General features: G+C 37.6%; 1 protein-coding gene across 2 annotated transcripts in view; it reads left to right on the top strand.

The window, feature by feature from the left end:
* Positions 1-18,656, top strand: part of shisal1b (shisa like 1b) — a 72,751-nt gene that overhangs the window by 46,859 nt on the left and 7,236 nt on the right. Inside the window, exon 5 of one of the 2 annotated variants that reach the window (XM_084734018.1) lies at positions 1,068-3,448. The exons of the other annotated variant lie outside the window; for it this stretch is intronic. Coding sequence (XP_084590144.1) covers position 1,068 — 1 coding nt within the window. The 3' untranslated portion in view covers positions 1,069-3,448. Of the gene's footprint in view, positions 1-1,067; positions 3,449-18,656 lie in introns of those variants that run through there. 2 annotated transcript variants of the gene reach the window in all.

The raw sequence follows: 18,656 nt of genomic DNA, 5'->3' as shown, positions 1-18,656 counted from the left end.
TTTGCTCCTTCCAGCGAGGGTGTGAGAGATGTGAGGAAGAAATGTGAAGCTGCCAAATGAGAAATCCTTGTTTCCATAGCATTAGTCTTATGCAGCGTTAGTTACTTATGTGAATTAATGCATCACGCCATTTGATAAATGACTCCCGTGTTGTTTACTCACTCTAAGCTCCTCCAGAAGCCTCCTCTCCCCTCTTTGGATTGAATTTGTGGGTCACAGGAGGAGCAGGGACACAAGGAGGCATAAGTTAGCATAATGAAAAGCACCCGCAGTCCCTGAGGTCGGATGCGCGTGGCCTTCTTGATCTTTCTCCAGACGTCTACTGACACTCAGTGGATGACCTTTGACCCCTTCCCCCTCAGTGCGGTGACTTTTTTTGGTGCTCAAATTAGAGGTTTGCACTGGTCCATTTGCATTTGAGAAACCAAGACCCAACTGGCCAGTGCAAATTATAGTCAGACCGGATATCTGAGGCAATCAAACTAGACCCTCCCACACCAAAATTAGACTGTGAGAATGGATCTGAGTCTACTCAGCACTAATTACATGGGAAGTAACAATCAAAGCTGGTGAGAATATTTTAGAAAATGTTGCCTTTTTATCAAATGGCTCTCGTCTATCTATTGCACAGTTGACTACAGAATGTTTTATTGTGAAAAGTGAGGTAAAAATAACACTTTGAGAACATTCATATGATTATAATGCTGCTGTTTGCAACCACAGCTACTTCAAAAGGTCCAACATTTTACACTCCAGAAGACCTCAAGTTCATTGGCAGCTGGTGTCGTCTGTTTCCAATTCATCCCGTCTCTTGTCCACTTAATCAATGAAATAAAAAACACAACCAAACAGACAAAAAAAAACAAAAAAAAAAACAGAATTAGAACCAGTACACAGACAGTGCAACCAGAGGCAGAAATTTTATACTAAGCTCACATGACAGCTGGCACCTTATTTATACAAATGTTCTTAGATTTATACTTATTAAAGTTAGAAACTGCACAAGAAATGTTTTTAAAGCCGAACATGTTTGTGCTAATACTAAATCTCTGTTTCTCTCTGGGCAGAATGATGCTGCGAGTGGACAAACTGAAGAGTAGCAACACCTTGTTTCCTTAGGTGGTACAGAGGAGATGCCCCGCAGACGCCCCTCTCTGGACCACAGACACAAACACCAGTGGTGGGCTAGCCATACTGTAGTAGTTAGAAGTGACTACTGCCCCTTTCTAATGAGCACAACGCACCCATGGACTGACAGACGCAGGCTGATTCAGCATTTAGAAACCCAGCTGGACAAAGGCTGCCGGGAAAAACGGAGGACCTTACTGCTGCTGCCACAGCAGAGGAGCGACGGACACACTCAGCTGCTCACAGGTGTTCAGTGACCCCTTGAAATGGCTGCCAAGACCTGGAGTATCCCAAACAAATCCAAGCTGAACTGGATGAACTGCACTTGCAAGCGAGGAGGCTTGGAGGTTTTTAAGAAGAAGCTCATCTTTCTAGATATAAAATGTTTATTACACTGCTGTGTCAGTTTGTGTTCAGTAGCAGTTAGACACAGTCGTGGGTTATCTATTTGGTGATTTATTTATGTGAACTAGTCAGAGAAATATATGAGTGGTTAACATTCGGAACATGTAACAGCGTAGGTTGATGCTGAGCATCGCATTTAGAGTAGAATGTTTTTGTTACTTACTGAAACCAGACACAAAATGTCTCTGCAGCCATGTTGAAAAACAATATCTTGTATGAAATATTTTAGGTCTCCTTTCTGCAAAACAAGTGATTTCTCTACTATATTGTAACGTGTCCGACGAGGACACGTCGCCATACAGTTAAACTGCTGTAGATCTAAAGGTTTTGCGTCAAGGTTTCTCTTTGGTTTAGCGGTCACGAGGAGAGGGATATTGAATCTCCGCAAGTTATTCAACCCACAACATTAATGAGGATCAGGGACGCTTTCACAACAGCAAAGGAGCTTTATGCTAAGTTACACATAACCTTAACTCTTGGCTCTGAGCCTACAAGCCCATTTGAGACCATTACTTATAAAGTTAGTGTGAGACAGTTGCCGGGGTAACCTCATCCGATGACTTGTTTGCCCTTCCTCATTACCGGAGATGCCTGAAAAACAGCTCCATTAGCAATATGATGCAAATGAACATCCATTTGGTTCCTTTATAAGGAGCACTCTACATCCCACATTGGTAATAGACAATTGCAAGAGATTAGCCATAATAGAAAATGTAAAAAAACACCATTAAAACCCCCTCCAGTGTCAGCAATAATGTACAGTAGCTTAATAAGAAGGATGACATGGTATGTGAGAGTCAGAGGTGCCAGCCAAATGAGCACTGGGTAATCATTGAGGTGTATCAAAGAGGTTTCAGATTGGTTTATGTTTAATAAGAAGGTGAAGTGGATGAAATGGACATATAGTGTGTCTGGATAATGAACTCATATCAAAGACTGTCTCCAGCCATTTCTGCGTCAGCGTTGTGAGAAGAAAAGTGAAAACAATTAAAACTTTTTAAAGAAAAGCTTTTACTTTAGAGCCACAGCTAATGATTGCTTTCATAACCAATTAATCTGCCAATTATTTCTCAATTAGTCGATGAATAATTTAGAATATAAACTGTCAGAAAAAAAAAAGACAGCCTGAGGTCAAGTATTTAAGTTGCGCATTTTATTCAACAGTCCAGAACCCATAGATTTTCAGTTTACTGTTATATATGACAAAGAAAAGCATAAAATCTTCACATTTGGCACCAGTAAAACAATAAATCAACTCTAGGGCTGCAACTAATGATTTTTTTCCATTGTGCATTACTTTTTCAATTAATGGGTTAGTGGTTTGGTCCATAAAATGTTAGAAAATGGTGAGAAATGTCGATCAGTGTTTTCTAAAGTCCAAGATGACGACCTCAAACATCTTGTTTTGTCCATAGTCCAAAGATGTGTGTAGTTTACGTTCATAGAGGAAGAGAGAAATAGAAAATATTCACATTTAAGAAGCTGGAATCAGAAAATTGTGACTTTTTCTGTCTTAAAACATTATTCAGAAGATTAGTTATCAAGGTAGCTGGCAATAAAGTTAACTGTTGAAAACAAGGCGATTAAATTTTGCAGCTCAGTCATTTAGGGCTGCAACTAAAGATGAATTTCATTATTGTTTAATCTACCAATTATTTTCTCAATTGAAGCTACTACAAGGAGTTTAACTGGTTGTGAAACAGCCTTGGTTTATTACTGATGTCTCTTTACAGACCAAATGAGACCATCAGAGAGATTAGTTGTTTTTAATGGCTGCCACTGGGTCGGATTCTCCTTGAAATCAGATAAAGACGAGCCTGTGTTTACATTTTTTCCAGGCAAAGTTACAGTGAGTAGTAAGATGGTCAGTTAAAGGCAAGCATGAGCAGAATTTTATTTAAATAATTTTATATTTGATGACTTGCTGGTATAACATAAGTTTTCTCTTATGGAATCAATAAAGTTCTATCTATCCATTTTGTGGTATTGTGGTAGAAACATTAGCGCTTTTGTCCACAGGGGGCTCCAAACTCAACAAAATATGAAAGTTCATTGTAGTAGCTTTAATCATTGAAAATTGATGGATTATATGTTGCAGCTCAGTCATTCAGGGCTGCATCTAAAATTTAGTTTCATCATTCTTTTCTATAAAGTTTCAGAAAAAAGTGAAAATGCATTGGAGTTTTTTTTTTTCATAATTTGGTGATTTGTGAGATCTTGAAATTATTTGTTTTGTCCAACCAACAGTACAGAATCCAAAGATATTCAATGTAAGAAGCATCTGAGCTGCTGGAACTTGGGAATTGTTTGGCAAAGACTAACTTCTGTCATGGACTAAAACATAAACTGAGAAAAATTCTGTGTAATCCGCAAAATGCTGTCATTTCTGTCCTAGAACAAACAAAGCAGCTGTTGGTGCCAGACTGGATATGAGCAGCCAGGTGGACAGACAGTAGGTACAGGAGGAGACGGTGTGTCTGTCCCAATCCTGTGCCTGTTTGTTTACATAATCTCACGTTGCAAAGTCCTCAAAACTAACATGAGATAGCGTCTGACTCGACAGAAAACGAGCCATGAGCCTCGGGTCTTTCCATCCCGTTCATCCTCCGCTCCATTACGTGAAGTTTAAGTGGACCCTCTGTACAGAACTCTGGTCAAGTGCTGTAAGCGGGTCCTACCGGCGTCCTCCTCACTTATCAGCAATAATATTCACATTTGCTGAATTGTTAGAGCAAGTTAATTCCCATTTCAATGCCTGAAGTTTAATTGCGTGTGCGCCCCAGCAGGCTCGTGCCATCACTTTCAGGGGCAGAGGAATAGGATGTGTCCAAGTGAAATAATTGGCCCAGAGACCAGCAGTGCTTCTAAATTAAACTCTCTCGCTCTCTCTCTGTAGCTGCCTCCTTATTCCCAAAGTGTGAACAGCAGCAGCAAACAGGGAGGAGAGGTTTTTAACAAGTGCAGCAGCACAAAGGGGATATAATTAGTCCCAAATGCTGGGTAAATGGGAAAAAATCTGATATGTTAGAGAACATGTCTATTTTCAGGGCTCTATCCTCTTACTCTGACCTGTATTGAAGCAAAGGAGGACTGCTCTTATCACAAATAAAATAACTGTCACACCCAGGGAAAGAAAACAAACTTCATTTTGCCTCTGACAAGCAGTAGCAGGGTCATAAACGGATTCCTTTGAGATACACATATAGGAGGAATCTTTCCCCCCCGTTTCTTAAAATGTTACAACTTGGTTTTGTGATGTTTTCTGTTTTGTTAAAAAAAAACAAAAAAAAAAACAGTCTTGACTCTGGCCTGATGTGATGTGGTACTGTAAATCGTATCAGCTCAACCCTCTTCCCAGATTAAAAAAAAAAAAAATAAAATAAAAAACAAAACATAAAAAAAAGATGGGAAGACGGGAGCACACATCTGTTTCAGTCTCTCCAGGTTGTCATGGTAACAGTTGCCTTACAGTTGAATACCCACCTGTACACAGAAGCTTTGTAGTGGTTGATACCTCACTTTTTGGGTGTGGTGGTGATGATGATAGTGTGCACCACGTTCTGTCTATGTATTTACTACTAGATAGAATGTACAGTACCGTTTTCAGTTGGATTGTTATTGCACTTGTTGACTTTGTATTGTCACGACAGGGAGAAATAAAGTTTTATCTTTTCCAGTGTGTTTAAATCCCTCTGTGTCAAGTGCTCTTTGGAAGAAAAAAAAAACTCACTTATTTCATTTGGCCTGTAAAGACAAACCTCTACAGAAGCTTAAAGCTGGTAAAAGACTATCAAAGAAAGCTAAAATTGAACAGAATAAATCAATAAATAATACTGTTATGATTAAAACTGTGTGGAACAAGAGACAGCCATTTTATCTGTTCATTACCTGGTGGCTTGATAAACTGAGTCTTTGTTAATTTGACTTTTTTGAACCAGCTAATTCTATTTTTCAGCTCCTCATTTCTCATATTTTTGTGGTGTTGGCACGCATTAAATCTATTTAATTATCTATTTCCTATTATCTCCATCACAGTTCCAGTTTTTCTATTGAGATAGGTGTCCATTCATGCCCAGGCCACATCAGTGGTGAAACCAGGGCAGAGAGACTGTTTGCTACGCCCTGCCATAGTTACTCTTGCTACACCTATGTGCATATGCACATAATGGCTACAAATATGATGTTACAGTAAAAGCCTGAGGCTAAAGCAGCCTGTTGCAGGCGAAATGACAGCATCATCACCAAGGGACATCTGCAAAAGACATATTGTTTTTGTAGTGCACTATAGCTAATTAGTGCTAATATTATCTAGTGATTTATTTCAAAGGGACCAGAGACAGTTTAACAGCTGTCATGATTTGATGCACCACATTATAGCATTAAGATAACACTTATCTGCAGTCTCTTGGCAGATCAAAACAAAGAAACAGCACAGTGACATAATAAAATAAAGTTATAGGCCACAGAAAGGAAAACACAGGACAAACAATACAGCTGCATCGAAAATGTGTGCTTGTCAAATAAAAGTAATGAAGTGAGTAATGAAGACCTTAAGATGGAATATTAGTAACATGATAAAGATAAATGTAAGATCAAACTATTGTTTATATAAAATTAAATTGCTAAACATGCTAAAACAAGACAGAGGTTATGCTCTATCAGTAGTACTTTTAAATAATATATTTTGGGAAACTGGTGGAGTGTAACTTTCCACGACAAAGAGCATGACAGTACTGGGCAAGTTATCTAGTGTATGATATAGCAGCATTTAGGACGAGCCCCCCACACAGTGAACAAGACTTTTTTCTAACATAAACCAGACAAAATAATCCTGTTAGCTATAATGATATGCTGATATGCTTGGCCTTGGAAGAAACTGCAGAGGTCCAACATGCCAACAATGACTGACTGTACATTTCAATTCTTACTTTTTAGTTTCAAATATTTAAGGCACACTTTTATTTTCCAAAAACCAATGCATAGAGTCATGCAAATAATCCCTCTCCATCATCACATATGACCGGGGTTGGGAGGGTTGCTTAAAAATTTATTCAGATACAGTTGCTAATTACCTGTTAAAAATATAATGTAAGTATCACAATATTAAAGTAATAGAACTTTCTTTTACTTTTGGATGACCTCAGCATAAAATATGGTGAAACTGTTCAGCCTAATATAGTGTTTCTAGGGCTGCAACTAATGATTATTTTCATTATTGATTAATCGGACGATTATTTTGTCAAATAATCAATTAGTTGTTTGGTCCATAAAATGTCAGACAATGTTGATCAAAGCTCAAGACGACATCCTCAAATATCTTGTTTTGTTCACAACTCAAAAATATTCAGTTTACTGTCAACAAGGGACATTTTTTTAAATTAAAAATAAGTCAAAACAATTAAACAATTATCAAAACAGGTACAGATTAATTTAATAGTTGATTAATAGTAGATTAATTGTTGCAGCTTTAAGTGTTTTGTTTGTTGTTAATTTTATTAGTTTGTTTCTTCCTTTGTTGTGGGCTATTTATTTATTGATTGATTGATTTTAAGACAAATTAAGACAAACGAAATTTCCACCCAGTGAAGCTTTTTTTTTTTCCTTTCTTCAAAATTCACTGACATTCAAACTCTTTATATGCAGAGTATTGATTTTACTACAGCCCCATGCACACCGCTTCAACATGTAAAGAAATTCAAAGCTAAATGTGTTTTGGTTACTTATAGTTGCTTTTTTTTTTTTTTTATTAACTGATCTGAAGTAAAGGAAAACAAATTTTCAGATGTTTTATTTTGTTCAACCAACTGATTAGAGATTATGTAATTGATGTAGGCCTATTCAGTCGTGTTTCTGATTCAGCCTTTTGCTGCCTTTTGTTGGTTTAGCAGCTCCATAAGCCTCTGAATGAACTGTGTTTGCTTTTTTAAAATGTCAATCAATAAACCGCGAGATGATTCATCCGACCTCAAAAGCAGTGACCGTCTGGAGCCGGCAGATTCGCATCTAAAGCCCAACATGGAAACATCATTAAAGCAAAGAGGTGATGGCGAGAGACACGGGCAAGACAGACAGCGGCAGGTCATGACAGACCTCAACACCTCGCTTCAAATCAGCCACCTGCTGCTGCTGCTGCTCGCGTCAAAGGCCCCCGGCAACCGAGAAGTTTGTTACCACGTTGTCAAGGTCCCTTTGAGCCTTCCTAACAAGCTCCGACTCCCACTCTCCCCCCCACAACCATCATCCACCTCTGTTGATCATCCTGCTGAGGTCCTGCTCATCAAACTCCTTCACCATCTCTCCTCCACTCACTCCATCCAAGTCCTTCTTCTTCCAGTATGCCTGTAACCAACGCTGTTCCCGTCTGCGCGTTATGAAACCAATTGCCTCCATCCATCACCATTTAAAAACCATTGTCTGGATTTCCACATCCTGCTGTTATTGAGGAGCCTGTGATACATCCTGCCAACATTTATCTATTAAAACTCCATTAGGCCTCGTCTCTCCGATGCCCTGTCTGCTCAGACCGGATCTTGTGTGGCACTCATACTGCATTAGGATCCATCTGAAGAAGATATTAATGTCTCTGTTTCATCGTGTCCAATTCAAAGTAGCCATTCTGAGTGTTCATGTAATGCTGCTGTGGTGGACCACACCTAACTGATGCTAAACAAAACAGGATAGTGCAAGACACTAATGGCTAATGATATGATGTAAAAGTGATGTTATTGTCCAACACAATGAACTTAAGAGGAAAGGAAAAGTTCAAAATACTTCTTAAATTCAGCTCCTGAGAAATAGCCTGTGTCTCGTTTCACCCAGAGACTAATTTTAGGTCAATTGAAGATGTTAAAATATTCTTTTGTCAAATTTGTCTTAAATAATCAGCTCTTGAGATAACAGTGAGATCTAAAAGAAAACTCGGTTGTCTTAAATGAGATCTTAAATTTGTCTCAGTGGTCAAATTAAAGTCTCGTTGCTCCATAAGGCCATCGAGGAGAAATCTCTGAGACACCTATCGGCTCAGCAAAAGATCTTCTGCTTTTATTTTGTTTCGCTCCTTTTTTTTCAAGACGCTTAGGAGAAACAGATGAGAGTTCAGTCAGCTCAAAATAATTCTCATTTATTTCTCATTTGACAAAGAAAAGAAGATTGTGAGAATCTAAACTTTCCTCTAGGTAGCTTCTTTCAATAAGTCATCAGTATAATGAATGGTGATTTTCATTATCAATTAATTTGTTGATGATTTTCGGTCTGTAAAATGGTAAAAAAAAAAATTAAATAAAAATGTTGATCCCTGCAAGCTCTGACCAACAGAGGCCATAGAGGACCAAAGAAACAAGAAAATAGTTGCATTCGAGAAGTTAAATTCTAGAAAAAAAAAATGATTTTTTCCTAAACAAATAATGATAATAATGATAAGTCAACTAAGTCTGAAAACTTAGTTAAAGACCTAACTAAGACTGAACTCCTACTTCCTGCTACTCTGGAAAGAACTCAATCCCCACTCTTCCATGGGTCAATCCAGTGCTTAACCCATTCAGTCACCACAGCCTCTAGTTAAATGTGAATTTGTTGCTTTTTATAGATCAAGTAAGGGGGTCTGGTGTGAACAGCCATGTGCCTAATCTCAGCTAGATCCAAATAGACAAATTAACAACTAGTTGACAGCTCTTGCACTTATGACATACAAACTTTACTAAAGTAAAAAACTTGAGTAAATTAGTGGGGAAACATAAACAGCATACAAATAAAGATCCTTCCACACAAATTCACTGCATGGCCCAATTAAGCAATTAACATCAATCAGACTCAGTGGTATATGTACAAAAATGCTGAGCAGGCCCAGTCAATTCTGGTTTTGTACAGACACATTACTTGTGTGCCACAAATGCACCTTTAAGTCCTTGAATCCTTATATAATTTAATGTATTTATTTTAGTGCATCTTGACCTTTTTGGCTTGTCTGGCTTTTTAAAGTTTCAATTTCTACCCATCCTTCTGTCACAGGCTGCATATATCTATGAGAGCAGTTCAACCAGAGAGTGATTTGCCCTTTCCAGATTGATTCATTGGAAAAGATTTTTTAGAGGTGTGAAGCACAGAAGAAAAAAATAAAGCAGCAGAATTTGTGTTGCAGAATTTTGTTTGTTTTTTAATTAAATTAAACATTTTTCAACCCCTCAGACTGATTCGCCTACAAACTCTGAAGTTGGGAACCTTTGAAAATTATTAAATAATATTAATACTATTTGATTAAAACACAGACTTCATGCGGGTTCATTAATTTTATCTAATTTATTTGTAAGCATGTTTTTTCCTACTTCCTATTTATTAGTAGGATGTTGGTTAACATTTTAAGAAGCTGCATGGTTATTGGAGAACAAAATGAAAAAAGTACAAAGTAAATATTTGGCAACAGTGTTCGATACTCCTCGCAAGTGTAACACCAACAAGCTTAATACAACTTAGAGATCAAGAGTGAAAATAGCAGACTTTATCCCCCGAAACTGCAGGTAATCTACCATTCTCGCACACTGAAATAGGACATATGAACATCTCAATCAACTTGATTTGTCTGCTGCAAGCTAATCTATGCAGTAGATTATTATTAAGCTTATTAAACTCACAAAAACAAAATACTTTAAGCAGATAATGTATGAAATGTTATGCAGCACTGATAAGCAGCAAATGACTATGAGCAGATAATACTACGCAGCTGAATGTAGGAGCAATGACACAAAGCAGCAGGAGCTCAGCAAGATGCAGCTGTTGATATGTAGATATGAAGAATAGTAAAGCTTGCTGTAACATAAACTCTTTACTTTGAGTTGAAATATTTATATAATGCTCAACTGCATATGAAATGTGTGGAGAAAATGTGACTTACAGGCTAAACCTATATGCCCCCCATGAAGCCAATATCACACGGATATAATTATGTGAATGGGTTGTGTGCAGTCATGTTTACCCCTAAAGCCAATACACAATATTATTTTCTCCAACAGACCCTGCAATGAGCCCTCAAAAACAACAACAACAACAACAACAAGCGTGGGGGGGGGATATGCACAAAACCAATTCTGCCCCTAAGATTCATAACAGTCAAACACGGGTTCATATTTCACTCCTGGCTAAATCAACAGCATGAAAGCGTCGCAATGCAAGTGCCAAACATCAACCAAAAGAAAAATAATGTCACTGTCAGACACTTCAAGAAGTTAATTTCATTTAACACCGGTTCCAACCCTGTAAATAAATTTACGGCGGCGTGAAAGTCGAAAACAGCCAGCACAACTCAAAGACATCAAGCAGATCTGAGAGAAAAATAAAACAGCCACGTCTCATGGCTTATTGAGAAAACACACAAACACCAGCTCAGCAGAAACAACACATCATCTGACAAGATTCACATCAGCACAAGCAGCTAGCTAATAAAAAGACTTAGCTTACCTTTAAGAAGGACAGAGGTGTTCTTGTCAAAGTGTAAAGAACAGACCCTTTTCACAGCAGCCATTTTGACATGAAATATAAGGGAAACACAGGTGTTACCAATGATACTAATTAAGGTTCCATCAGGTCAGACAGAGTCAGTGAGCTGCTATTGAGCATGTTGGCTCAGTGGAAAAGCTGAATGGGCAGGAACTTTAATTAGTGTCATTGTTAACACCTGTGTTCACCTTATAAGGTATTTCAAATCAATATGGCTGCTGTGAAAAAGGTCTACTGGAGACAAGAAGGCAGTAAATGATGGCTTTTGGTTAAAATTGGCATTTAGAAGAGAAAAGTGACCAACACCGATGAACTGAATTAGCAGCTGGGGGCCCCAACACATTTTTGTAGTCCATAAAGCATGAGACTGTTGGCAGGGTAGTGTGCCGAAAGCTACAACAAGGAACTTTCAGATCCAGACTTTCAGAAAAGTGTTTGTGTTTCCACCCCCATAACCACAAAATATAACTTCAAAATAAAAATGATATCTTCAATGTACTACTCACCATAACTTTGTCTTGGAAAATGTAAACACAGGCTCATTTCATCTTATTTTAATTTACATTTTTGAAATTAATCCTACTTCTTTTTGCAACAAAATATTTTATTGCAAGTCAGGTAGTTTGCAGGTAATTTACTTAGCTTGATTTCACAATGCGATTTTCCCTAATTACCACTTTCTTTTATAATTTCATCACAAACAGATCAAGAGAGCAGAGCTAGTTATGTAAAGTTTCTTTATATTGTACCTTTCTAGGTCAAACATCACAAAATGCTTCACAATAGAAGACAAAATAGATTTTCACTCAATTAAACCAACAGCCAATCACATATTGGCTCTGGCCTGGTTGTCTTTTGTGGATGTAGGTATTTTTAAATCAAACAAGAAGGTGAAGTTGAATTATGTTGCCAATGATGACACTGATGACAGTGATGATTGCTGCAGCAGCTCCTGTGTTGCGTCAGTATAGTGTTTGGATCAACGTCTGTTTTCAGAGTTCCTCTCATATACAGTTTGATCAGAAGATCAATACTGCACCTTGCAGGTGGTTGAGCTTTAATCTCTCAGCCTGCTGCCGTTACTTTCTGCCTCCAACACAGCATGCGGGGGTTGAGATAAGGACAAACCTCCAAAACTATAAAAAATTATTGTGTTTGGAATTAAATTAGAGTTTTATCACAATCATTCACTCACAGTGTTTCCTCTGAGATCACCAATTGCTGTAAGAATACTGGCCAGTGGTGGAAAATAAAAAAATAAATAAAAAAGGGCACCAAGATGCTGTGGAGGACCCAGAGCTCACTTTTTCACATTTTGTCCAGTGAAAGGGAACCCTAGGTGGCACTTTTTCTAATTTTGTTCATTGAATTTGCACCCTCGGTGGCCCTTCTGTTGCTTTTTTTTGAACATGGGCAATCAACCCCCCTCTGATTCCACCAGTAATACTGTCTATGGACATTGCACAGTCCAGCAACTATTCATTCTGCTACAAAACAGCTTATTTTGCAAAATATTTGATGTAATAAACACATATAATTTGTGTTTCAGTGGTTAAACAGCATGCTATGACTTCGCAGTAGGAAGGTCTATTTGGTTATATTCTGTGTTTTCTGGTGTTTGCATTATCTCCCCTGCATCTCTGTATTACTCAAAAAGACGGCCATGTTTGGTATCAGCCTCGGCTCACTATAAATACTGAGGATGGGTCACATAAAGAGGACAAGTTTCCCCCCAGGAGGATCAGTAGTTTGTTGCATAAAAAATGAGGGTAAACAGAACTTAGTTTAAATCACTCTTCATTATATCCTCCGAGGTCACAGCACCAAAGAGGAAGTGTGGATATTCAGTATAATTTATTTCCAGCAGAATAACAAGCTCACTCTTGGGAGAAAATAATAGGCTGTGTCACTTCTTTTTTTTTTTCTGGCAGAATTCAAATGGACCCAATGTACTCGTTTTTTAAATGATAAAAACTGGTAGGGAATTTTTCCAGAGAACATACATAAAATGGCATAAATTATTTGAGTCAGAAATATTTCAAGATCTTTACATTCAAGATCTTCCTGAGAAAGGTGCCATGTCATTGTTCTGGCATTATATTATTCCAAAACCCCAGTAGTCTGAAAAAAACATCCCATTTCTCCAAACCACACTGTCCTTGCAGGAACACACTAACCTTAACCCAAACATCTGCTGGGAGAATGTGTATTTTCAGAACAATGCGCTTTTGGTCCAGTTGGGTATTTTTCAGACTATTAGGTTGGAATTCGTCCTGAAATTCAGGGCGCACCCTTACTTTCAAATAAGTGGGATTGACTTTTATTGTGATTTGTGATACATTTTAGTTCAAGCTTTTGAAACTTGATCATAAATTACTTGGTTTTTTCTTGCAGAGACAGTAATAATTCACTTGTAAATACACTTACAAAACCACAAGAGATCCTCTTCTTTTTTGTTTTTTTTAAAGACTGAATGCTGATTTCCCTGCTGCAATTTTCCTAAACGCCTCCTCTCCTGCCTCCTTCTCCACAATGAGTGCATTTGAAACACAATCATAACCTCCTTAACGATTCTTGACTGTGGCGGCACACGCTTAACGCTCGCTGTTCCTTAACACTGATGCAAGACCCAATATGAGCAGGGAAACTGTGAGACAGCCTGACATGGCAGACGTCTTTCACTGGTGCTCTGAGTAGTGCTGTGACTGTGCGGGTTGTGGGTCTCTAAAGGTCGGTCTGGTTCACCCAGAGCAGCAGGGGAGGTGACCTTTGACCTTTACATCAGCCACTGACCTTTGATTGAGCTCCTCCAGCTCATCACTGTATTCATTTTGGAAACAAAGACTGAGAGTGCAACATAAAGGAGTCTTTCTTTTCAGCTCATTCTTGTCTTGTTTTGTGTACATAATGGACTGTTCACTTCCTTTAATCTCATTACTTTAAATGTCAAAATTTGTAACTAATTTTCTCTAGAGTAATTTCTGCCATTGCACTTTATTTTAATTCTTAATCCAGTTGCTTTTAACCTTTTTTAACCTTTGTCCTGTTAACCCTGGATTAGCAGATTTTTGGCCACTTGGGGGCAGTAGCAACAAGCCATAAACACAACACTAACTTACTGTGTATCGTCTTATTAAAGTGACTTTAAATTGGAGAAAATAATATGTCTGAATGGCTGGCGGTTGGATGATTTATGCAGACATGCAACCTTGGATGAACTCAGAGCCGATCCATGCATCATTACAACCTAGAACAAAAAACAAACCATGTAAAACAGTAATGCAGTGATATTTTTGTACCTGCAATATGATCACTGTTTTGAAAATTGTAATCAATTACACTACTTGTTACTGTGTAAAGTAATGATATTACAGTAATGAGTTACTGAGTAATGTGCACATGATGAATGTAAGTCCAGTATTCGCTCTCATTTAAACTCTGTTTTGTTCCCCACCAGCTCCTGAGGGAAATATTCGCTTTTTAACAGCTAAATGCTCCACTATGTTCACTTGCTATCATTATTTGTCTGTCATTTAATTGGTGGAAAGTAGCATACAGAGGATTGATCAGAGTTTTTTTTACTAACAGCAGCACCACGCAGTTTGGGAACCACTGACTTCATCCTTTTATATCCTTCCTCTTATTATTTATATCATTTCTCATTATTTCTATGTTGAGTAATGTACAGTCACAGCGTACAAAATGACTGCTTTGAACACATCTCAGATGAGCTGTTCGGCTTAATTCAGCCTCCGCTCAGTGGCTCCATTAAACAAAATCAAAACTCATCTACAAGAGCTACTACCAGCCAGTACTGTAAAATACCATATAGCAAAAGTTCAGGCAGTCTTTTCCTACTGAACATCAGAACTAAGAAACATCACACCAGATCTATAAAACAGTGGTTACTGCACAACCACACATTCTGTCATAATTAGTCATAGTAATTATATAATTGCTTTAATAATTGTCTGTGTTTATATGCTTTTGTACAGTATGTTTTCTTTACTGTTTCTTTTTCTTTACATCATATGATTATGTTGTTGTTTTACTATTTGTGCTTCTGTGTTTTTGTATACTTTCTTTTGTTGTTTTTTTTATATGCCATCAGCCCGCCAGGAGCACATACTCACATAAATGACTCAGTGTATCATGTTAATTAATGTGCATCGCCCCTTCTTGAATCAAAATAATCAGAAATGTAATTACAACGGTAATCTTAAGTCTCTTGATTCAGCTCAGCGTGACACTCCAACCCATAATACTGCTACCTCTGTGATAACTAATATAAACACAATATGTGTACATATCAAGAACAACAGCTGAGTGCTTGAGGTCATGCTGCTCTTTTAGTTCTACACCCCTTTTCATGCATGGAGAGATGCGTCTGTTCAGTGTGACAAGGGAGGCCGATATTACAAATGTTTCTTGTCAACATTTCAGATTGACGTCTGTGGGTTTCTATGCAGAGACACACCATTAGTTTTCTCTGAAACAGCTGGACAGTTTGAGAAATCCTCCAGCGTGATCAGTCACCCCAGGAACTAAACTCTTTTCAGCCACCTCAAACATTTCATTAAATGATTTTTAAAATATTCTCAGCCCTTCCTTAATAGGTAATATACATTATTTATTTCCATACAGCAACTACCCTGAAGTGTTGAATATTAGTGTGATGTGTTGTCATAATGGAAGAAGAAGAGGAAGAAGAAGAAGAAGGTGTTGTCGTCGGAGCAGAACAGGTTTAATCCCTCAAACGTTTATCCTGAAATTTATCCGTATTTGTTCTGATGGATTAGAAACTGGTGACAGACCAAAGCCGTGACCTTTTTGCTGATATGCACACGGTAGTTAAAAGACATTAATCTCTCTTGACTTTCACTCACGTTGTTGTGTGTCCTAAAGATAATCACGAATGCTTGTCAAAAACACACAAATGTTTGCACAAACTGTATCAACACACACACGGTCCTGTGATTTATCCAGTTTGCTTCATGGTTTGCACCCGTATGTTGATTGATTCGGGGTAGGAGGCTTAAAAGCACAAATATTCACAGTATTACCTCTGAACAAGACAAATAGCTTGAATTGCCATTTACAGTAGTATTTTGAAACGCATTTATCATACCAGGAAAGCAGATCAATGGCAATTATGTTTCACAACACACAGATAATCAAACAGGTAAAGATTAGGCTGGGTTTTTGTACATTTTCATGAATATAGTTCAATGCATTTCATATATTATTTGAGCTCAGTTGTCTCTGCACAAACACTTCACTTCCTTTCAGGCAAGACACTTGTATCAAGGTTTTAATCATTTATCGGAACAATAATACACATTTTATGCTTTGAAACATATTTAAGCAAGGTTGATACAGACTGTCCCCGAACTCAAAACCCCTCTGTCTGAAATACACAACATTTTATGAATATAAATTTTATTTTTGTGTTTTACTTGAGTATTTCCATTTTATACTTAATACTTTTATTCTACTACATGTCAGAGGATAATGTTGTACTTTTTAATCAAGTACATTTATTTATTATTTTGCAGATTCTGATTATAAATACAAAATACAATAATATATATATATAATACATGATAAAAAATGATTATTATTAATTAAGATTAGGAAGGTAGCAGTATGTAAAGTAAATCAACATTACAGAGATTAATACATGAATGCATCAATAATTAGAAAAACTAGAATATAATATACTGTATATTATTCTGAAAAGAGCCATTCTACTTTTACTTTTGGTATTTTAAGTATATTTTGATGCTAATACTTTTGTATTTTTTGGTAGGATTTTGAATGCAGGACTTTTACTTGTACTTTATGCTGTGGTATTACTACTTTTACTTTAAGCTATGATGAGGAACTTTCAGATTTTGCTTATTTTGAAGACCCTTGTGGATATAAGTAGTAGTGTTTCCACTGTAATGGTCTTGTTTGCTTAGTGGTCATATAGAGGCATCAGTATTAAACAGAGACTAGTGTATGCCGAAAGACTGTGTGCCAAATGTTTATATAGGCTACCTAATGATAGATATCAAAAGCTAAGATATGATATTTGTATTTGAGGAGCCTTAACATGCATGAAAAGGAGACTTTATTGTGTTCATTCATGGCTAGACCAAGTACTGCAATAGATTTTTTGCTCCTCAAAGTAATGCGCAATTTAATTTTCAAGCAAATCTGGTTTGCAATCACTCAGGATGAAGAGTTCAAGGGCTGTAAATTGGACAAACAGAAGAGAAACCGCTTTCATTTCATAATCCTTTAACTGTGAGCTGAAATGGCCAATTTACATGATGAACGAGAGCGGCGCACACCTAAGTCTCGCTCTGTCTCTCTCTGCACAGTAGCTATGTTTCCGTCTGACTGCTGAGCAAATTTTATGCAAACTTTTTGAAATGTCAGAGAAAATGAAATGTGAATTTAGAGTATTTTCCATCACATGGGTGGAAACGAATAAATTGGCTTCCTGAATGTCAACAAACTGATCTGCACGAAAAACAGATTGAGAATGAGAAAAAGTGTGACCGTGGTTGTAGTTACTGTTTAGTGTACCATTTTAACCGTGAGACAAAAACAAGGAAACTCACTCTGCAATTTGTTAATACACAAACTACATCACACAACTAAAGCAGAGAGGCAGCGGTGGTAAAGAGATATTATTGTTTAACACTGAGGAGGAACTAGCTGATAAAAAAAAGAGTCACAAATGGTGTGCATAAATTTCTTTTCAACAAAGAAATTACTCCTCTTTGCAACAGAGGGGATAATTAAGTGGATTTTTCCCAGTTCTAGTACACTTTTCAAATTGAACACATCATTTGCAAAAAATGCTTTGATGGAATCACATCTTTTGTCTGTCTCTCATCCCGTGCCTCCCTCCATCGCCGCCCGCTGTGCCCTCTCTACATTTGTGTCACGTTGAGTTGTGAACAGTACAATGGCAAAAAATAAAATACACACACACACACACACACACACACACACACACACATATATATATTTTGTTTTTTCTGAGAAATGACAATTGCATTCACAGACAAGGAACAGAGGAGGTCACAGGCTGTCAATGGGAACACATGGAAGAAGCAGACATCACAGTAAACAATATGAATTTCTTTAATTCACAGTATTTATTTGAGGAGTGGCAGCGAGGGAAGATGTTTTTATACGGCAAGAATGAAAAGTGCCATGTTCCAGCGGTGTCAGACTGAAAAGGGAAGGTAGACAAAGGAAAGAGGAGAAGAGATAGTGGGAAAAAATAGCACTGGGCTCCACTACCATCTGCACCACGTACATTTAGACTGAATGTGAACCAAATTTGAAACATGTTAAAGAACCAAAAAGTGGTTTTAAGGGGACAGTATACTCCATCAGAAGTGCTTGGATGGTGGAATAGAATAGCACAGTGATTGGTCAGCTATAGTTCTCCTTTTTCATTCTTTATATAACTATCTCTGTCACTTTTTTATGTGAACAACGGAGCCTGGAGCTATGAATGTCTTCCAGGAGAGGCTGTCTGGAAAATGTGCAGCATTATCTGCAGTTTTAAAAGATGTGGCATCTCCCCCCCTCTCCTGTCTTCAGTGTGGCTGTTAGGAACAGGTATAAAC

The sequence above is a fragment of the Lutjanus erythropterus genome, chromosome 13 (genome assembly GCF_056507025.1).
Source record: "Lutjanus erythropterus isolate fLutEry1 chromosome 13, fLutEry1.hap2, whole genome shotgun sequence".
NCBI lineage: Eukaryota > Metazoa > Chordata > Actinopteri > Lutjaniformes > Lutjanidae > Lutjanus > Lutjanus erythropterus.
This window is presented reverse-complemented; position numbering and strand designations above follow the sequence as displayed.